Source organism: Pelophylax lessonae (assembly GCF_965119305.1).
Source record: "Pelophylax lessonae genome assembly, chromosome: 11".
Lineage (NCBI taxonomy): Eukaryota > Metazoa > Chordata > Amphibia > Anura > Ranidae > Pelophylax > Pelophylax lessonae.
The window spans coordinates 171,823,803-171,846,949 of NC_138778.1; the positions used below are offsets into that span (position 1 = coordinate 171,823,803).

Below are 23,147 nucleotides of genomic sequence, written 5' to 3' on the forward strand. Positions count from 1 at the left end.
TGGACCAAAGGCAGTTGAGCAGAGCAGGAGTTCAGGTGAAGAGGTCCTACAGAGTGCTTCTAGGTCAGATATCAGAATAGGGCGATTTGACCTTCTTCGTGTCAATCCAAAACTGAAATAGCAATTCTGCTTGAAGTGATCCTTTCATTGCTACAAATCATTTTAGTGTCAGATTGTGCGATTACATTTCTAAACTACACATCTGGTGGAAGCAAAAAAAAAAAAAAAAAAAAAAGGCCATTCCCTAAAATGTCAGTTAACTGCAAATACATGTAATCAGAGCACATCCTTATATGTCACACCATGGGGGCAACCTGGTATTCTTTAAAGTGCTTGGTAGTTTAGAGTTTTAATTCTTTTTTTCTGTTATTTAAAACGCAGTTTCAGTGGTCATTGAGACAGGTGGAAAGAAAGGATTTTTTTTTTTTTTATTAGAAAACGGTTGATTTCAACATTGACTAAAAGTGAATAGACTTTAAAGGTGCAGTTTCAACTCTGCTAGCATGGCAGCAATATTTCATTATCTGAGGCAATACGGACATAAATGCTATAAATAGAAAAACAAAGGGAACTTGTAAAGATGTTTTGGGCATAACCTGTTTTCCATCTGCTTATTTGTACGAAAAAGGGATCCCAACTCCAGTATACGAAAGGCATTAAAATAGGTGGTAATGGACACAACACTGGCTGAGTGTTAGTGTGCCCCCTTCACACAATATACTACCTTCTGGCAAAGGCCTAATTTCAACCAAGTTGCATCCCGTTGAAATTTGGACTGGCATATGTCATATTGCAATTACATTGCTTTAAAGCAAACTCGCCACTAGTGAAATATGGAGTCTGACACTGCGGTCCTCTCTTTCCCAAAAATGTTACTTAACTAGCTGTCATGTTGAATTGCCTGCTTGAGTACTTTCATTAACTGTAAGCAAGTAGGTAAATAAGGCACTCCAACAAATCTCCAACTTTACTAGTGTGTATTCATACCCCGGATGCATGTCTTCATGTACTAAAACCAATAAATAGGCATAACAGCCAGGTAGCTAGTGTTTTCAGAAAGAGGCCACCAGGGGCAGCTCTAGAGTATTTCCATTGCCAAGTTTACTTTAAAGGACGTCGATTTCCGTAAGATTGCCCTTTAAAGAATACCTAAACTCAAGAACAAAAATGTAATCTATTGCAACTGTCAGATGTGGTAGATGCATCAGGCTACATTCACACCAGCGATTGAGGCTGGAGCCAAATGTAGCAGTAGTTCCTGCTGCGGCTCTCAGCGGGCATGTCTGCCGGTCCCATTCAATATAATGACAGGTCGCCAACGACCACAGCTATTCACAGCTATCTGCATAGCCAGTGATTACCTGTGGTGATAGCTGCTGGATGCACACAGTGCGTTCAACAGCAATTACTGCCTCTACAGACAGCTACTATTCACACTTGCCCTAATTGCCGGTGTGAATGAAGCCCTATTCTTCATTTTCAGGCTAGGAACTTACTCAACAAGCACAGGAAATATCTGATCTTGCAAATCGTCCTTCAACTTTTCTTCTTTAAAGTGGAAATTCACTTTCCCAATTAACCTTGATTTTTAATCCTCATGCTACTAGCTTAAGTAGAAGGAAAGTATATTTTATATACTCGTTTTAAACTTTTTTTTTTACATTTTTTTAATTACTTCTGGTCTTACATCCCAGGAGTCTTCAAGAAGAGGGATTTTCTCAGCAAAGCACACTTTCCTGCATACATGACTGAGCTAAGGGGAAGTGGATTCCAGGAAGTGTTACATGAATCATTTGCCCTTACTTAAGGCAGCTAAAAACACTAGGGGGCGTTTTTCAAAGTGATTTCTCATAGAAAAACGGATAGAAGAGTTTGCTTTAAATGTTAAAAATGAATAAAGTGTTACGAAAGTCTTTTTGTTAAAAATAAATGTTGTACGTGTCTGCTCTGTGAAGTGGTTTTGCACAGAGCAGCCCAGATCCTCCTCTTCTAAGGTCCCTCTTTGGTGCTCCCTCTTGCTGGGTGCTCCCACAGCAAGCAGATTGCTATGGGGGCACCGGACCTGAGCTGCAGCTCCGTGTCCATTCAGACATGGAGCCGTGGCCTCCACAACCTTTCTCTCCTCATTGGCTCACTGACTATCTCAGCCAATGAGGAGGGAAGTCCTGGATAGCCGAGTCACTCAAGCAACATCACTGGATGTAGATGGACCTCATGTAAGCATGGGGGGAGCTGTTGCACACAGAAGGCTTTTTATCCTAATGCATTAGGATAAAAAGCCTTCTGCTTTTACAACCACTTTAAATAGTGTTTTTGGTTTGTGGTGCTCAGATATAGTGAAGATCCGCTTCAAACGAATAATCTCCATGTAATGGAAATCTAGAAAGAAAAACACGTTTGTAGTCCAAAACTAGGATAGCAGCCTACAGCACGACAACTACGACTTCTCCATACAGTGAACTGTGTGTGAGTAGTCACTCTAGGACAGGATGTGTGGTATTTTCAGGGATTACCTGGTAAAAATAAAAGGGAAAAGGCCTGAAAAAAGAAAACAAATGCAACTACCATATCAACGGCATTATAAGCTGCAATATATGGTATTTGTTTTTGGGTTTAGGTATGCTTTAGATAGCGACCCCAGAGGCAACCTTCTCTGAAGGGTCCGGTCCAGGGGCACAGACACTGTCTCTTCTGCCAAAAAACCTCTTTCCAGCTAACAACTTTTCCCTAATTGTATACTGACTGCCACCCAGACAAGGGAGCAAACGCACCTATGATCAACTAATGACGATAATTTCACATCAGCAACAGCAAGGAGGGAAAATGCGTGCATTGCATTACTGAAGAAGAGCACACTAAGAGATAAGTGTGCCATAATAAGCAAGTATGCTTTGTCATCTTCCTTCCCTCCTTTCAAGTCAATGACCTGGAACAAGAGTGTGCACATCAGCTGTCAAGACAATGCATAATGCAAATTCTTGTTGTCCCTGGCTCACTAAGTACACAAGGAAGGATAAAAGCCTGTATCAGTAGTTTGCTTTAAACATATATTTGAAATGCCTCTGAGATAATTCGGAACTCATTGACAGGTGATCTGCAGTTGACCTCTTTCCGACTTATTTTGCCTGCTCCAAGCTGCCTTTTGCATTCGCATGAGCTTTAAGGGAGAGCGTGCCAGCACTGAAGCTAACAAAAGCTCTTTGACACAAATCTTGAGTCTAGGAAACTGCACCTTCAAAAACAAGACAATGGAAGCTCCCATATGTCTAAACCGAAAAGCTAATTTAAGCCGGATGTATTTTAGTTTACCAAACAAATGTAAGCAATGAAAGGAAAAGGGTGCACAACTGATTATGGACATCTGCAGGATGCTGGGACCCCTTGTACCTTCTACACAGATGTAAACTGGTATTTGTCAGGAAACCCCACAGTTTAGTGGGTTCTCATAGAGAAAACATTTTCAGTGATTACAGCCCTTGGCTCATAAAACACTTGTACACCTAAATATTAGGAGTCTTCGAGCACCAGGTATTCATATTTAAAGACCCTGTGTCAGCCTGAACTATAAATTTTTTTTCCTGGGCATGAGGGCCTATGTGAGGGAAGCGTTTAAGTGACAAAGGGCTTAAGCTTTGATTCAATGTACTTTTTCTGTTAGGGATTGCAACGTCGGCTATTCCAACACTCACTAGGTGCTTCATTTGTATGTATGTATGTATATATATATATATATATATATATATATATATATATATATATATATATATGCGCGACTAAACTTCATTCTTAGAGCTGAACACTGTGCAGTCCGAGCCTTTACCAGCAAGTTCGCTGTACTGAGCAGACCAGCTGATAATGACACCACAGCCAAGCACAGAAAATGAAGGCTATAGTAGCACCTCCTCTAAAAGCAAGTCTCTCTCAGCACTGCTGATTTCAGAGAAGAGACCAGGCTTCATGCAGCTATACAACATATAGGTTAAATAAGTAGGTCCAAAGCTCTTTTGGCCTTACTACACCTGTAGGTCACAGGAGTGCACTTAGTTCTGCACTCCTGTGACCCGTATTCAGCCAACAGCAAGCTAAATTCCACTGTTGGCTAACATCACTGAGCCAGCCCAGGTTCTGAAGAGATCTGACTTTAATGTCAGGATCCAACCAGATGCCTGGATGGGCAGCTGGCTCAGCCTCTCAGTGTACTACTGAGAGGCTGAGCCAGCTGCTCCCTCCACAGCCTGGCACTCCAGTGAGCAGTGACTGACAGTCACCGGCTCTCTGCTCACTGAAGACCGAGAACCAAGCAATCAGCAGTCTTTGATCGCTATTCTTGGTCTTCAAAGCTTTGGGGGACAGATGCAGCATCCACCTAGAGGAGCATGAATGTTTATTTTGCAATTCCTGAACATTTCTTTTAAAGCTGAACTCAAAATAGAAAAAGATACAAATGAATGCAGCTCTTTAATACAGCGACTGCATTTTTTGTATTGCACCCAGTGTAAGTATCGGAATTTGACTATCAGCCTCTTTTCTATCCTCTACACAGCAACCCTCTTATTTGAAAAGGGAGCGGCAGGATTGCGAGTCAATTAGGTATGAAGCATAAAAATGAACAATGCCAATAGGAGGAGAGAACAGAATGAGCTGAGAGAACCTAATCAGTCTACCGCTGCTCTCCCACTGTAAGCACCTGGCTAAAGTGGAGAAAGGACATCACTGTACTCCCTTCACAGTCTAAAATAGAGTAAGGCCAGCCATAACCTGAGCAAATTTCTTTCCTGCAACCATGGGATGACAGTATTGATGGGGGAATGCCTCCTGCCGACCAATTGTATTCTTCTGGGGTGGGGGGGGGGGGGGGGAGCCACCCCTGTTGGGATAAGACAGTGATTATAGCTAGCAGCTATAAAAGCTGCTTGCAATAATTGCATTTGAAAACCAGCAGGCTGGTTGTATCCAAGTTGATCGATCGACTTAGGTGCATTCAGCCTTCCTATATGTGGCTTTAATCCAAGCCGGTTCCTGCTAAACCAGCAGAGATTCAAACGAGCTATGGCCAGCTTAAGCAATGTTACCCAGCTTGTAGAGCTGCGTAAATCTCAGAACAGGAGAAGCAGAAATACAAATCCTTTAGCAGTCTTCCAAATATTTCATCTTTATATTTAGTTGTTTGGCTGGAGTTCATTAATAAGGAACCAAGGGCTGTAAGTCACTGAACACTTCTATCTGTAAGCAGAAGGTTTAATACTTTCTAAAGAACCTCTAAAATGCATAGCAGCTGTTAACAAATGTTAAGTGTGCTGCGGATGTATGACCAGAACAGAAACCCTATAGAACCAGCAACAGAAACTGCACTTTTAAAGTTGAAAAAATAGTCCTAAATGCACACCACTTTTACAAATTGGGAGCAAAAAGTATTACCAAAAGGCCAAAAAAAAAAAAGGAAGCTTGTGATTTAAGTTTTTTTTTCCAGATGGTTATAAAAAACAGGGAGGGACAGCTACACAAAATAAAATAAAAATTACACATCTTTGTTGAAATACATCAGACTAGATTCAGCCTATACAAAAAAATCCTCTAAAATAATTTTGGTAGTAAAATAATACATTATAGGGGTCCGTCCAATCGTTCTCAGATTTGACGGCATACCTTCTGGGGATGTAACATGAAGTGTGAAAGGGGGGGAAAAAATATTTAATGCTTTAAAGGAAATTGTCAGTCTCAGACATTAGTATACAGTGGGGAGAGAAAAAGACCCTATTGGTTCCTTCTTTTGTCTTCCCAGCGTAGATTGAAATTTGTCCATCTGGGGAGCTCACCGTTCTTGGCGTTACGTTACTTGTTAACTCGTTTAAAGCCTGGGTAATCGCAGACAAATGGTTAGTGCCTGTATTTCCCCCTGCCACTCTGCGGTGCTACCTGTAGGGGGCAGACCGATAACACGGCCGTGATAATTTATAGGTTATAATAATGCATTGTGATCGTGAGTCAGCCAACCCCACTGGGGTGACGCGGCTCTACGCTACAGTCGTTTCCTGAAACATTGTCTGAATGCGCTCCATTTTCATGACCCCTTAATACACCCTGCACACAACAAGGGCATGTCACGTAGTTGTAGCCTGGCCAGTACGATGTTCGCTCAGACAGGCGCTCGGGGCACCAATCCTATAAGGTTGGCACTGCTACTTGGAGCCTGCCACCAGCATTAATGGTGTTGTCCTGCGCTGGTCTTCTCTGCGAGGTGCCGTAGAAAACTGTCATCGGGCTGTCCACGGTGGTTCAGTGCCTCGCTCTTGAACAGAGCTGGCGGTGGAGGCAGGTGTGGGACTGGCGGTACTGCCAGGTGGTGAGTATGGGAGTGCGGATGCAGATGCAAGTGGGAAAATGGATGAGGGATTGGCCGTGGAGGCAGGGAACTCAGGGCGTTGAGGTTCAGAGGTGGCGTGGGACTGCTTGGCGGTATGTGGGCTGTTTGGAGGTTGGTAATGCCTTGCGAAGGGTTGTTAAGAGCAATCTGTAAGGCTGGTGGAACGCCCACTGGACTGGTGACCCGGAAGCACTTCTCCTTGTGAGCCTTCAGCATATTGGAGAAGCGGAAGCGCATGCCGCACACGTCACATGGGTAAGGCTTTTCTCCTGTATGGGTCCTACGGTGACGTTTCATGTTTGGGCGGCTGGTGAAGCTCTTGCCACAGATTTCACAGATAAATGGTTTCTCTCCTGCAAAATAAAAAAAAAATAGATTAGTTAAACCCAAACCCTCCAGCTTGTTGAGGTGTCTGCTACTTCAGACATTATTAGGGTAGTGGTAAGCACTAACGGGGCTCTTCCGAAGACTAAATAGTTATGCACTGTTGTCTTCCATATCTCCACACAGCTACTGCATCACAAGCCTGCGGATTTTTTTTTTGTGTACTTCTACGTAAAAATACCCTAAAGAGGACAATGTAACATTTCTGTACTTTGAGCCCACTAGTGAATTTTCCTTAAAAAAAAAAAAAATCAAATCTTAAAATTTAAAGTGGTTGTAAACTTTAGACAATATGAACAAAACATATCCCTCTATAGAGTGTACTTCTCTCACTTCAAAGCACCAAGTGTCATTTCTGTCTGCTGCCTCATACCGCTGCCATCAGCATGAGTCACTTCTGGCACCAAAAGAAAAAAAGGTGACAGGGGAGGGAGCTCCAGCACACAGTCTGTTATTGACAGCCTCAGCTCTGTTCCTGTGTGCAGGGGGTGTACCCCTTCCCTCCAATCAGCTTTCACTAAGCTCTGCAGAGTAACTTCAGCCCCCCCCTTAAAAAAAAAAAATTCAGGCAAGCTGTATAAATTCTCCACTTTGAAATGATGTAGAGTTGAGAGGGCTGCAGAAAAACAGGTACAGCTTTGGTGGGAAGGTTGGTTTCATCTATGTGTTATCACCCAAGGCCACTTATTTCACTAGGCATATGCAAGCTCAATGCAGATACATTTGACCTACAGTTGACCACCTCCTGATTTGCATTTGACCTGCTTCTAGCCGTTGTCAATTACCATAGACGATCGGAGGTGAAGCAATTCTTGTGCAAAGATCAGCCTAATGACACAGGCCCTTATGCAGAGCAATTTGAACAAGTGACAACTGGTGAAATAGAAGTCCATGCACAGCCTGTACCGGCAAAGCCAGGTAAGCCTGCTGGGGTCCTGTACAGAACAGAACAAGGGCTGTTATAAATGTTGTCAGTCTGTTAAACGGACCCTGTAAAAGATGACCAAAAATGTTTTAACTACTATTAGTGCAGCGGTTATGCTGCATCCAAATAAAATATAAATAATTTTCTTTTTTTTTTTTTTAAAGTCCTGCTTCTTTAAAGTGTCTCAAATTTTTTCTTTTTACCTTAAAGGAGTTGTAAAGTCAAGAAGGTATGTTATTTAATGCATTCTTTGCATTAGGATAAAAAGCCTTCTGTGTGTAGCAGCCCCCCCCCCCCCCCCCCAATACTTGCAGCAATGTCCACAAGTACCTCAGCCGCCCTGGGACTCTGCCTCCTGATTGGCTGAGATACAGCGGCAGCGCCATTGGCTCACTGACTGACAGCTGTGGGAGGCCAATCGTGAGAGAGATAGGGGGCAGGGCCAAACGGCAGCTCCATGTCTGAATGGAGACACAGAGCTGCAGCTCGGCTCAGGTGCCCCCATAGCAATCTGCTTGCTGTGGGGGCACTCAATAGGAGGGAGGGGCCAGGAGCAGGAATGAGAGACCTGAGAAGAGGAGGATTCGGGCTGTTCTGTGAAAAACCAACTGCACAGAGAAGGTAGGTATAACATGTTTGTTATTTTTTTTTTTTTTAAAGACGAGACTTTACAATCACTTTAGTAAACTCTCTGCTGCAGGATCCCCGTCTTCTGCCTCATTGGGCAGATTGATTGCAACAGGAGCTCCTGTCTATCAACTTCAGTGACGAGGGGGCTTGGTTGAGTTCCGCTGTCTGTCAGTGGAAGCAGCAGCGGGGCTAGGGAGCAAGCACGCACAAGTGGCCCCATTGTATAATGTATGGCCAGCCTAAGCAATAAAAATAATGGATTTTACAAATGGCTCTTTTCCACTGCATGGAACCGAACAGTTCGGCTCGCTTTTGTGCTTTTCCACTGCTGGTACTGCATGGTATGGTGTAGGAACGGTTCGGTACGGTGGCGCTTTCCCACTGCATGGAACCGAACGGTACGGCTCTCAAAAACAGTACCACCTCGATTGTGGTTCCAAGAGGTACCATATCCCACAATCCTTTGCAGTCACTACTAGCCACTGATTGGTCAGAGAATCCCACCCACCCCGTTGTTATCCCACCCACTTAACTTTAGTACTACTTTAGTGGAAAAGCAAACCATACCAAACCGCACCGAACCGTTCCAACACCGTACCATGCGGTACCATGCAGTACCAGCAGTGGAAAAGCAAACCGGGCCAAGCAGGGCCGAGCCGGTACTTGCAGTGGAAAAGTGCCAAAACAGTCCTTGAATTTAATGACGGTTGGCAACCCTAGTATGTGCTGTGTGGGGAGGTAGAGGAGATGTTGTGGGTGGGGGCGAGCAGCCCACTCCAGTACCCCCCTAATACAGCCAAGCGGCAATTTCCTTGCCTGGAATAGAATCCTTGCACTTTCTTCTTCATGGCTTTTACAAAAGCGGCACCCCCCCGCATCGCTTAAGCTGAGCCTGTTCCTCCATTCTCTATGTTGCACCGGCCTCTATACATATAGGTGTACGGCATCCACTGCATCCTTTCCATACATGCCAGCCACCGTGTCTTCTATTCTTGCACGGCATTCCTCCAGATATGCCCGGGTCGCATGCTGAACTCTCCTGGGCCACGGGATAGACACCCCTGCTCTTAATGCTCTCCAGTGTCATCCCTTGCAGAGTCTATCTCATCTCAGGAAGCGGGTAGAACAAAATGTCTGGAGACTTTATGTTTTAGTTGTGAAAGCTTGTTGCAAGCATCTAAACATATATCATGCACCGACAAGAAACAATGCGGTACTTGACCTACTGATTACCAACGATACAGACCTGATCACGGATATAGAAATACGGGACAACTTGGGAAACAGTGACCATAGGTCAATAAGTTTCAGTATTAATTACAGTAATAGGAAGCAGAGGGGTAATATAAGGACACTGAATTTCAAAAGAGCCAATTTCCCTAAACTGCGCTCACTGCTAGAAAATATCAATTGGGATAGAACCCTGGGAACAAAGAACACGGAGGAAAAATGGGAGTGCTTCAAGAGTATACTAAACAGGGGGATTGACCAGTGCATTCCAAAGGGAAATAAATTTAAAAGAGCAAAAATAAACCCTGGATGGCTAAACTCCAACATAAAAATGCATATTAGTGCTAAGGAAAAGGCCTTCAAAAAATACAAGACTGAGGGCTCATTGGCAGCATTTAAGCACTACAAAGAGTGTAATAAGAAATGTAAAGACGAAATCAGGGCGGCTAAAATAGAACACGAGAGACATATAGCGGAGGAGAGCAAAAAGAACCCCAAGAAGTTTTTTAAGTATATAAACAGTAAGAAAGCGAGGCCAGAACACATTGGCCCCATAAAAGATGATAAAGGAAATATGGCCACTGAGGACAGAGAAAAGGCGGAAGTGTTAAATCATTTCTTCTCTTCAGTCTTCACAAAAGAATTCGGGGGGCTACACAAACCCAGCTTGTAAGGCCGAACTAAATAATACACCTCAGGAAGTGACACCATGGCTAACAGAAGATAGACTTAGAGCCAAACTAGAGAAACTTAACATAAATAAATCCCCGGGACCGGATGGCTTGCACCCAAGGGTTCTTAATGAGCTCAGCCAGGTGATCGCCAGACCATTATTCTTGATCTTTAAGGATAGTTTACAGACGGGTATGGTGCCAGCTGATTGGAAAAAAGCCAACGTGGTACCAATATTTAAGAAGGGGCCGAGATATATCCCGGGTAACTATAGGCCGGTCAGCCTAACATCTATAGTCTGCAAAATTTTGGAGGGGATGTTAAGGGACCACATACAAGACTTTAGTAATGAAAACGGTATTATAAGTAGTAATCAGCATGGATTCATGAAAAATCGTTCGTGCCAAACCAATCTATTAACCTTCTACGATGAAGTGAGCAGCCACCTAGATAAAGGTAAGCCTGTGGATGTGGTGTATCTGGACTTTGCAAAGGCCTTTGACACCGTTCCCCACAAACGATTACTGTACAAACTAAGGAAGGTAGGTATGGATCAGAAGGTGAGTAACTGGATAGAGAACTGGCTCCAGGGGAGAGTACAGAGGGTGGTGATTAATGGGGAGTACTCGGATTGGGCGGGTGTGGAAAGTGGGGTCCCCCAGGGTTCTGTCCTGGGACCAATCCTGTTTAATTTGTTCATAAATGATCTAGAGGAGGGGATATCTAGCACAATCTCAGTATTTGCAGATGATACTAAACTAGGCATGCCAATATCTTCTATGCAGGATGTGGAAACCTTGCAAGCAGACCTGAACAAAATAACGGGGTGGGCAACTACATGGCAGATGAGGTTTAATGTTGATAAATGTAAAGTAATGCACTTGGGGGCCAGAAACCAGAAAGCAAGCTACTCACTAGGGGGGGAACCTCTGGGTGAGTCTAGGATGGAAAAGGACTTGGGGATACTGGTAGACAACAAGCTTGGCAGTGGCATGCAATGCCAAGCCGCCGCAAGCAAAGCCAACAGAATACTGGGATGTATAAAAAAGGGGATTCACTCCAGAAATAAAGAGATTATTCTCCCACTCTACAAGACTCTGGTCCGGCCACATCTGGAGTATGCTGTCCAGTTCTGGGCACCGGTCCTCAGGAAGGATGTGCTGGAACTGGAGAAAGTCCAGAGAAGGGCAACAAAAATAATTAGGGGAATGGAGGACATTAGCTATGAGGAAAGACTACAAGCCCTGAACCTTTTCTCTCTGGAGAAAAGACGATTGAGGGGGGATATGATATCAATGTACAAATACTGTACTGGTGACCCGAGCATAAGGAACAAACTATTCAGAGAAAGGAGATACAATAAGACACGTGGCCACTCACTAAAACTAGAGGAAAGGCGGTTTAACCTTAAAGTGCGTAAGGGGTTCTTCACTGTAAGAACGGTAAGGATGTGGAATTCTCTTCCACAAGCAGTCATATCAGCAGGGAGCATTGATAGTTTCAAAAAACTATTAGATGGACACCTTAAAGACCACAACATACAGGGGTATACAATGTACGGTTAAAAGCAAACACACACGCATCATAGGTTGAACTGGATGGACTGATGTCTTTTTTCAACCTCACTAACTATGTAACTATGCATGGGTCTAATGCCCATACAGATACACTGGGCACTCTAATTGCGTTGCTGATGACATCTCCAAGAAACACCAGAGTTGATTTGGCCTTTGAGGGATGTAGTCTCTTCAGCCATGCACTTGAATTTAGGCTAGGTTCACACTACTGCGGGTAGTTGTGGGAATTAAGGGCTGCCCCAGCTCCCGCAACCACCCGCAGCCAAAACGCACTGCTATTTAAAGACACATGAAGCTACCTGACATTCCTAATGACAACCCCAAGCATCTTTAAACGCAGCGAGTTCTCAGGTGCGGGATCCTCCTAAAAAATGCACCATGCAATTTCCCTGCTGCTGCAGTTCAAAAATGGTGCTAGGCTGCCGTGCCCAAGCAACTGTGGCCCAAGGCAATTCCTCTTCTTCCAATGTGGCCAAGGAAGGTCAAAAGGTAGGACGCCCCTGATTTAATGTGTGCGAAAAGTTGAGCCCAATTGGCCAGAAGGTTCTGAGCAAGCGTGGAGTTCCCTGGGACTTAACCCTACCTGACTGAAGAAAGTGAAGAGAGCACAGAACATGAACCACCCCACCCAGCTAATCCTTTCAACAAATAAAATGCAAAAAACAACCTTTAATAACATGAGATGAATCATTATTCCTCTTGAAGGAACATCAGGGCCAAACAACAATCTGCATAAACAAGGCTGAAAAAGCCCCGATGCTTACTGGTGTACACAGTGTAAAAAAGGGAAATGTTTATTCTACTCCTATTGACTAAAGGCAAAAAATCCCAATTGTCTATGTGTGATTTAAGGTAAGCAAGATTATTATAGACATAACTAAAGCAAAATGCATCACCCAAACCCAACTGATTCACATGCAATTTATAAGTTTAAACTTTGACAAAAATAGAAGCACAAACACAGACCTAAAACAAATACATTTTGCTAATTCACACTAAAATAAGGCAGCCCACAGATTTTTTTTTTTTTTTACTCAACCGGTTGGTAAAAAAAACAAAAAACAAACAAACCTGACTTTCCCATCCACGTTAGATGTGGATGGGGGGAAATCCTCCCACTGTGCCTTTATTTTTTGAAAGCGGAGAGATTTCTCTGCTGTCAGAATACACGGATCCATGCGGTCAGCGGCAGTTGTACAAAAGTTTATTTGGTAAATTGACTTCTTAACAACAAGCCTGCCCATAAATGGATCTGAATTCCGCAGATCTCTGCTGAACGAGTCAGATTTCGATCCATGTATGGCTGGCTTAAGTAAATTTTAGTAGCCACAAATGATATTAAAATGTATCCAGCAGCAACTTACAGTTCGCACCATCTGCAAAGTACTAAGGCAGGGTTCCTCAAACTATGGCTCAGATACGGCTCGCCAAGGTCATTTACCCAGCCTGCCCCTCAATACTGGCCCTACCATGGATCCCGCTCCGCAAGCCTCCTCCGTCGCTGTCATCAGTGAATAGCAGAGAGCAGAAGGCAGCTTACCTCAGGACGGAGGGCAGGAGAAGGAGCTGCCCAAATTAACTTTTGAAGGTAAACTGCAGGTGATTGGTTGCTAGAACACAGGGCGGTCCTAAGCAACCAATCACAAGCTTGCCAATATGAAAAGTCACTCTGCTGGCTCCCGTTCCTGGCCTCTGTCCAGAACTGTGCTGCCTTCTGCTCTTGGCTGTGAGGTAGGACACTGCTATGGGAGGGAAAAGGGGGGGGGGGCAGAGGTCACTGCTATAGGGGAAAGGGGGAGCAAAGTAGAGGACACGTGTGCGGCCATAGCTGTGTCCTCTACCACCCTTCCCATTACACTCCGACACGCTCCCGAAACCTGCGCTCCGAGCTCAATCCGCTCCCGAACCCTGCGCTCCGAGCGCAACCCCCTCCCGAACCCTGCGCTCCGAGCGCAACCCCCTCCCGAACCCTGCGCTCCGAGCGCAACCCCCTCCCGAACCCTGCGCTCCGAGCGCAACCCCCTCCCGAACCCTGCGCTCCGAGCGCAACCCGCTCCCGAACCATGCGCTCCGAGCGCAACCCGCTCCCGAACCATGCGCTCCGAGCCCAACCCGCTCCCGAATCCTGCGCTCCGAGCGCAACCCGCTCCCGAATCCTGCGCTCCGAGCGCAACCCGCTCCCGAATCCTGCGCTCTGAGCGCAACCAACTCCAGATCCCTGGATTCTGAGCACAATGCATTCCAGATCTCTGCATTCTGAGTGTAACACTCCTGATCCCTGCATTCCGAGTGCCAAGCACTACTGAACCCTGCATTCTGCATAATACGATATGTGCAGTGTACATAGTAATTTGCTCGTATTTTTTTTTTTTCAAACTATAGTTCCGCACCCAGCAGTCTGAGGGACAGTGAACTGGCCCCGTTTAAAAGGTTTGAGGACCCCCTGTACCAAGGAATGCTTGGCCCCTTTGTGACTAAAACTTTATAATTTGAAAAATAAAATGTCCCTTGCCATGAGAATGTTAATCAGCCTTGCATCCGAGAACTAGGAGCGTGCATCTGTGCGTTTCTAATTTTCAGATATTGCGCTAGGGTTATTGTCAAGTTAAATCTAATTTCCAGGAATTCTGCCCCTTTGTAAAAAGCGAAGGCACACTATGAGTTAAGTCCAAGGAGGTACATGACACCTCCTGGGTGTATCTCTATTATTTAAAACTGACCGTTTTATTGCACTCCTGGAAGAAGGCTATCACTGTATTTCAGGGAGCCCGACCCGGATACCTCAGGTCTAAGCATTTTCAACATTAGAGCTGGTGCAGCCGCTATGTCTGCCCCCTCCCCTCCCCCTGCCTAATCACAGAAGCCTTTCTATTATGTGAATTCACAAAAGACAAAGGCTTCTCTGAATGGGCAGCAGAGGGGAGGGATAGGCATAACTGCTCTGTCTACCTCTCACCGTCCCAATTTTCAGTGTATGCTCTGGCAGAGTCATAAACCTGTCAGATACAAATAGAGATATGTTTAGGAGATGTTACGCACCTCCTTGGACTTAAATGTTTTCTGGAATTCAGCTTTAAAGTGGAACTTTACAGACATCAGAAAGTTTTGCAAAGCTCTTTTTGAGCAGATACTAATCAGTGTTCTTCAGGCTCCCTATTTCCCTCCTTTCCCAAGTCCCTAAATTGTATGGAAATCTCCACTGCACATGTGAAGTCTGGAAAGCATGTTTGGCATGTGAGAGGTTGCAAAAAACTGCAACTCCCTCTGCCAGAGAAATGTTGATCACCCGGGAAACAGAAGTAGCAGTTATCACGATAACAGTCTTCCCTCCTGATCTTATGTGACTGTCTTGTCACTCAAGCCCTGTCATCTCAGTCAGAAGTTCCCTCACAGAATAAAGTGAGCTCCCATTACCCTCTATGTTATTTTTTCTGCTGGGTCAGCAAGTTGTCTCCAATGAGCAGAATGTTAAGGTTTGTCAAATCCTGCATTCTGTCCTCTACAGAAATTATTTTCTGTGTCAAAGGTCCCCTCCTTAATACCTTCTTCTCTAAGGAAGCATTAAAGGGTTTTCTATCCGCAGAAAGAGCAAAATGCATGGAGCTGACAACGTAGTGAGATGGGGATTATGACAGCTGATGTGTTGGGATGAGGGGGCTGAAAGTACATCGGAGCGAGTTGAGGGGAGAGAGGAAAGGTTTATAGAGTGATCCCAGAATTTGTGAAAGCTTCCCTCAGCTCCCTATTGTATCACCATGCCGGACAGACGGTCTACTAACCACTTTCTTTGAGGTGCCTTGTATGAGATCATGCCTCTTACAGATCATATAGAGCAGAGCAAATGGCAGGGAAAAAGCATTTGACAGCCAATGAGTAGCTCCCATAACTGAGGGTGCCGCGCTGATAGTCTAAGTCTGCAAAGGGCTGCTCATGCAAAAAGCAGAGGAGTCAGCTTCCATGTTCCATGGGCTACTGGCAGTAAGTTATTCTAATGAAGCAATGGAGAGCAATAACAGAAGGGGGAGTGATCTACTCGCAGAGATCACATTTATAATCCTTCCTCTATGCACTATAGACACTCTTCAGTGTGTAAACTAGAGCCGAGTGCAACTACAGAAGGGGGAAAAATTTCTTTATTTTGGCTGTCAATGCTGCAGTCGAATGTTAAAATGCGCACGCACAAGATTTAGAGATAACGGACTGTGGGCAAATAAAGCTACCAGGAAGCGGAATAGCAAGAAATCGTAAAAATAGCCACGCTATATCAAAAAGAGGTAGTAAAAAGCATGGTTTTCATTTTGGAACAACAGTTCATATATACTTACTTTTGCACATTAACCACTTGCCGACTGCCCTAGATTTACTGCTACAGGGCAACCGTTTAGTGCAGAATCACGTATATGTACGCAACTCTGCATTTTCGGATAGAGGGGCGCGCAGCTTCTGCTGTGATTAGTAACCGCAGAAGCTGATCAGCGGGTACCGGCCAATGGATGTCTGCAGGCACCCACCAATTGTCGAGGAGAGAAGCTGGACGGAGCTCTGCATATGTAAAAAAATCGATCATATCCCTTAGTGAAAGCATCAGTGTACACCTAAACACTGGCTAGGCACACATTTAACCCTTTGAGCGCCCTAGGTGTTTAACCCCTTCTCAGCCAGTATCATTAGTACAAGGACAGTGCAATTTTAGCACTGTTCACTGTATTGGTGTCACTTAGTGTCAGTGTCAAATTGTCCGCCACAATATCGCATTCCCGCTATAAGTTGATGATCCCCACCATTACTAGTATAAAAAAAAAAATCCTATATATTATATATTTTTACATACACACACACACCATAGTTTATAGTTACTATAACATTTGTGCAAACCAATAAACACTTATTGGGATTTTCTTTACCAAAATACGTAATACATATTGGCCTAAATTTATAAAGAAAGATTTTTTTTATTGGCAAGGTTTTTTTATTGCAAAAAAAAGTAAAAAAAAATGGATTTTGGTCTTACCGAGTTTATGCTGCCCCCTACAGGAGTAGGACACTAGTCGGAAAAAAGTTTGACTACGCCTATAGGGCAGTCCCAGGAGGTATACGCCCACTTCCTGCTCTAGGTCTTCAGTTTATAACAAGCAGTTTCAGAAGAACATAAAACCTAACTCAATAAAGAGGCAGGTGCTGTGTCTGTCAATGAACATCAGAGAAAAGGATTTAACGGTAAGACAAAAAATGGATTTTTGTAAAATCTTACCGTAAAATCCTTTTCTCTTAGCTCATTGACAGACGTAGTCCTCGGTGATACACCACCTTCGGGTTATGTTGCCTCCACAGGAGCAGGACTAGACAGGAAATTAAAAAGCTCTGGCCACACCCTAGGGGCAGTCCCAGAGGGTATATCCTTCTCTCTCTCTGCCTCAGCAAATCAGTTATGTGAAAAAGCAGTCTTTAGAGATTTTAACCCAACCCAACTCAAAAACAGAGGGGCGGGGACTACGTCTGTCAATGAGCTAAGAGAAAAGGATTTTACGGTAAGATTTTACAAAAATCCATTTTTCTCTAGCGCTCATTGACAGACGTAGTCCTCGGTGATACACCACCTTCGGGACGTCCCAGAGCAGTATCACAAATGAGGGGTGGGAAAATGGAAATCAAATCCCAATCTAGAAGGCCCAACCGGTGCCAACTAGAAGTTTACAATGCTCATCCTTAATGATGAGACTCAACAAAAAAGAGAAAAAAAAATTTTTTTTTTTTTTTTCAAACAGAAAAAAACCCTCGAGGTAGACCACCGGTCTCCTCAAATTGCGGCCTGCAAAACCTTGCGGCCAAATGAGGCATCCGCCGATGCCGTCACATCAATTTTTTAGAATTTTGTAAAGGTATGTACCGACGACCAGGTGGCCGCCTTACATACCTGGACCACTGACGCCTGATGGCGAAAGGCCCAGGAAGTACTGAGCGCTCGAGTGGACTGCGCCCTAACAGGGAATGGAGGACTCTGACCCTTAATAGAATAAGCCTGTACCACCGTTTGTCTAATCCATTTGGCAATGGTCGCGGCAGATGCAGGCAAACCCTTTCTGGGGCCATCCGTGATCACAAAAAGTGAATCCGTCTTACGGAATGATTCCGTAGCTTTCAGGTATACCCTGATTGCCCGAACCACATCTAAGGAATGCAACGCATGTTCCCGATGATGCTTGGGCTGAGGACACAAGGAAGGTAGTACAATATCTTCATTCAGATGAAAATCTGAAACCACCTTAGGAAGAAAAGATGGCTTAGGATGAAGTACTACCTTATCCCTATGAATCACTAGGTATGGGGACTGGCATGATAATGCAGCCAGTTCTGACACCCTGCGAGCAGAAGTAATAGCCACCAAGAAGGCCACCTTCTGGGATAAAGTAAGCAAGGGAATCTCCCTGATGTTTTCAAAGGGAGGTTTCTGTAGAACCGACAAAACCAAATTAAGATCCCAGGGCGGTAAGGGCGCGCGGACTGGAGGAGCCAGGTGCCGCACCCCCTGGATGAAATTCCGCACCAAGGACTTGGTAGCTAAAGGTTTCTGAAAGAAGATTGCTAATGCTGAAACTTGACCCTTGATGGTGCTCAAGGCTAGCTTCTGCTCAACCCCTTGTTGCAAAAAGGCCAATATTCGAGTCACCGAATAGGTACGTGGAGGAAATCCTAAAGATTCGCACCACGCAATATAAGTCTTCCATGTGTGATAATAGACCTTGCTGGAAGTCGCTTTCCTTGCTTTAATAAGGGTAGGAATGACTGAAGTAGACAAACCTCTGTCCTTCAGTACTTGGGTCTCAATGGCCAGGCCATTAAACCCAGCGACTGTAAAGCATGATGGTAAATTGGTCCTTGAGACCACAGACACTCCCGGAGACGAAGTTCCCACGGAACGTCTGCGACTAGCATGTCCAAGTCGGCCAGGCCGGCTTGAGGAGGCCAGCCTAGAATTTCTAGGACCACTGGCGCTGATAGAATCTGAACCAGGCGTCCCTAGAGGTATCTGGCCCCGACCATCCAAGAAAGTCTGGTCGTTTTCTGTTCCCACACATTTATCAGATACCTGACTGATATCAGGAAGGGTGATCTTTTCTGGTTGAACCTCAGGGACCGAAGTCACCCGACTAGAGGCTACTTGGCCTATCTGGTCAACCAGATCCGATTCCTGTGAGGTATAGGGACTAATCTTAGGAAAAGGTAAAGGAAAAGATCTATTCAGGGAACGGTAAGTACCGCTTCCTGTAGTACTTAAATGTTGGAAGGGAAGAATCGCACCGGTAGTAGTGGTTGAAGCTCGATCTAATGTCCTGAATACCGGTGAAAACGTCCCCCCACCCTGAAACCGGGTGGGGGCGCACCTTCAGGCTGTGTACTCCTTTGCTTCGGGTTTGGCTGGGTTGGTCCTCTGCTTGTCCGACCAGCCCTTCTTGAACCCTCCTGGAGGAGTCTTGCCTTTCCCGCTAGTACCAGCCGGGCGCCCTTTATGGGCGGTAAAGAAAGGTCCTCGCTTGTTGCGAGGTCCCTTAGCTTTAGCAGCCTGTGGCAAAAAAGTGCTCTTGCCCCCAGTGGCATCCTTGATGATTTCATCTAGGTTGGCCCCAAATAGACGATTCCCCTGAAAAGGGAGATTTGTCAAGGTCTTTTTGGAACCTAGGTCAGCTGACCAGCATTTTAACCACAGCACACGTCTGAGGATCACCGCTGACATAGATGCATGCCCTAATAAGGGAGTAGTGTCCAAGGCTGCGTCACAGATAAACTGTAGCCCTTGTATAATCTGTTCCATCAAATCAGATGTCTCCTGGTGAATATCTTTTCCCCTAAGGTCTTGGCGTACCATTTTCGCCCATTCCGTAAGTGTCTGGGAAACTAGACCAATAACAATTACTGGTCTAAATGCTGACCCTATTAGAGAGAAGATGGTGCGGGACTCTGCTTTCATCTTTCGATCCACCGGATCCTTAAAGGACGAAGTGTCCTCCACTGGGATAACCGTGGCTTTATTCAGCCTGGAAATAGGTGGATCCACCACTGGTGGTACCGTCCATTTCTTAATGATGGATTCCTCAAACGGATAGCGTCTAGCAATACGCTTGGAAATAGTAAAGGTACGTTTAGAATGCTCCCATTCTCCTTTAATCTGATTACCGAAACATTTGGGTACAGGAAAAACCTTCACCGTTTTGATGGGCTTATTAGTACCAAAAGGAATCTCTGTTTCAGTTGCCTCTGCCGGTAAAGCCTCAAGTTTTAAGGTTTCCTGCACTGCCACAACTAGTGCGTCCACCAATGCTTCTTCCTGAATTATAGCAGAAGAAGAAGCGTCCTCCTCACTGTCTGAGGGGGCTTTACCTGGGATAACAGCCTTTGCAGAGGAACCTGCAACTGCAGTGACCATCTCTGAATCAGAGTCAGAGGTGTCAGATAGTATAGGGGTAGGCGGGGGTCGCTTCCTTGACCCCCGTCCCTGACAGGCCGCCTCCACCCGAGCCACCATAGACTCCAAAATTGCTGTAAATGACTCTACACTCTGTGCACCGGCGGGTCCCGTGGCCCCCTCGAGGGAAACAGGTGGGGGAATATGTGTGGCAGGGTCCATGATAATTCCAGTCACTTCCTGGATAATATAATTCAAAAATAAACTTTTTTTTTTTTTTTTTTTTTCAGACCCCCAGCGCCACAAAAAGCCCCTTAGTGTTACCTGCTAGGGATCCCTATCGATCGAGAGAGAGAGATAGACCCCCAGGCTCACCACTTGATGCTCAGTTTAACTGCAACAGGTTACAGCGCTGTCTTGACAAACAGGAAGTCTTTTGGCTGGCTGCCCAGGAAGAAAGGAGGCGGCTCCGCCCCTCTGCACGCCTTCCGGCGCCTCCCCTAGCTCCACGAGGTGTTTGGATCACCTCAAACATGGCCGCCCCCATGCTGGAGACACGAGGCTACGCCAAAATGGCGGCTCGTGCGATCCAGCAAAAAAAATGGCGGCGGCCTGTACTGAATAGCGGTGTGCTGCAGGGCACACAACACTCTCTCTGCATGGGGATTTGGCGTGGTTGGCGGTACCGGCCCTGGCGGACCGCATGGCCATTCGGGAGGCCTGCTAATAGCTGGAGATCTGATTAGGAAGGCAGTCTACATGTCCGTGGCTTCTGACTGGTAGGTAGCTTATTCTTATCACCGTAAGATTCCCAGAATGCCACAGATTATAATCTTTTTAACATGTATACAATTAGATTGTTAGCTCCCAAACCAAGCCTCCTGGCTTTTTGCACATAAAATCACACTCAAAGTAGGAGGATCTGTGTCATTTATAGGATAGAGAGGGACTCTATCTTACCATACAGAGAGGGGCCCGCGTTCACCACAAGACCCGTCAGGGGAAAAGGGGGAACATACTACTCACCATACCGGAACCAGGCGGGCACCAACTTCTGACAGAACCCCTCTCCACCGGGGCGGGAGGGCTGTCGACCGATATGGACGCCGTGACTCATGGTCTTTGGCGTTTTAGCGAGACGTTTAACTCGCGGGGTCAGTCCTTTAATGGGACTTTGTCGCGGCCGACCCAGCGCGGAGCTATGGCCTGCACGCGCTCGTAGGCTGAACTGGGGTGACCACCGGATCTCAACATCCAGCCCGTCGCCCAGTTCAGCTTTCTTGCTTGAAGATCTCACAGGAACACAGGAGGAAAAAAAGCTGTCTAAAAAATCCTTTAAGAAAAAAATCTTGCCAGGACTTAAGATCCCAGCAAGGTATCTAGGTCCTTACTCCTAACTAGACAGAAAATAACTGATTTGCTGAGGCAGAGAGAGAGAGAGGATATACCCTCAGGGACTGCCCCTAGGGTGTGGCCAGAGCTTTTTAATTTCCTGTCTAGTCCTGCTCCTGTGGAGGCAACATAACCCGAAGGTGGTGTATCACCGAGGACTACGTCTGTCAATGAGCGCTAGAGAAAAATCCATTTTTTTTTTTTTTTTTTTTTTTTGTTCACTGACAGACCCAGATCCATATCTTCTTGATCCTTGGGATGTCCCAAAGCAGCGTCAACATGAGGGGTGGGAGGAACACAGAAATTTACACATTTCCCAAAAGCTAAACATAGCCAACCAGGTAAAACAGGAGCTCAACCAAGAAAGACCAAAAAAATACACCCTCAAAAGAGGGCTAATCCTCTCCAACAGCAGCCTGCAAAACCTTGCAGCCAAAAGGCAGCATCCACAGATGCCAAGAAATCCGCCTTATAGAAATTTGCGAAAGCGTGCATGAACAACCAGGTGGTCGCCTTACAAACCTGCACTACTGATGTCCGACATAAGACCCAAGAAGCACTAAGCGCCCTCGTAGAATGCACCTTAACAGGGAAAGAAGGATCCTGACCCTTAGGCTGCATTCACATGTCAGCGTATGGATCGCGGGCAGAATCGCCACGATCCCGCCCGCGATCCGGAGATTATTGCAAATCGCGGGACGCCTGTGCGTTGCCCGTGATTTGCAATAGCACCACAAACGCTGAGCGATGTTGCCGCGATTTCTGCCTGCGGAATCGCGCAAAAAAATTGCGGGACGCATTACGCCCACAAAAGTAGCTTCTTTGGAGCGTATTGCGTCCCGCGATTTTTTTGCGCGGTTACCGAGATTCGGCAGGCGGAAATTGCGGCAACATCGCTCAGCGTTTGGGGTGCTATTGCAAATCACGGGCAATGCACAGGCGTCCCGCGATTTGCAATAATCTCCGGATCGCGGGCGGAATCGCGGCGATTCTGCCCGGGATCCATACGCTGACATGTGAATGCAGCCTAAATGGAATAGGTCTGCCCCACCGTCCACCTGATCCATCTGGAAATGGTCACAGCAGACTCCGTTAGCCCCTTACGGGGTCCATCCGTAAGGACAAACAGGGAATACAATTTTCGGAAGTCGCCGCCAGGTACACCCTGATTGCCTGAACCACATCCAAAGAACGCAAGGCAATCGCTTTAGGGTGCTTTGGCTTAGGGCACAAGGAAGGCAACACGATGTCTTCATTTAAATGGAAACCAGAGACGACCTTAGGAAGGAACGTCTGGCAGGGATGAAGCACCACTTTATAGCCGTGAACCACCAAGTAAAGTGAACGAGAAGACAAAGCTGCCAGCTCCGACACCCTACTTGCAGAAGAAAAAAAGCACCAAGAAGGCTACCTTCTGGGACAATGTAAGCAGAGGAATCTCTCGAATATTTTCCGAAGGTGGTTACTGAAGAACCGACAGCACCAAGTTTAGATCCCACAAGGGCAATGAATACCCCACTGGGGAAAACAATTATCGAACCCCATGAACAAAGGTGTGAACCAAAGAACGTG

General features: G+C 45.7%; 1 protein-coding gene across 1 annotated transcript in view; it reads right to left on the bottom strand.

Annotated features, from left to right (window-relative positions):
* Positions 1-5,076: 5,076 nt before the first annotated feature.
* The window catches only part of ZNF652 (zinc finger protein 652), a 100,232-nt gene continuing 82,161 nt past the window's right edge, over positions 5,077-23,147 (bottom strand). The window contains exon 6 of the mRNA XM_082271418.1: positions 5,077-6,717. Coding sequence (XP_082127544.1) covers positions 6,203-6,717 — 515 coding nt within the window. The 3' untranslated portion in view covers positions 5,077-6,202. The remainder of the gene's footprint in view (positions 6,718-23,147) is intronic.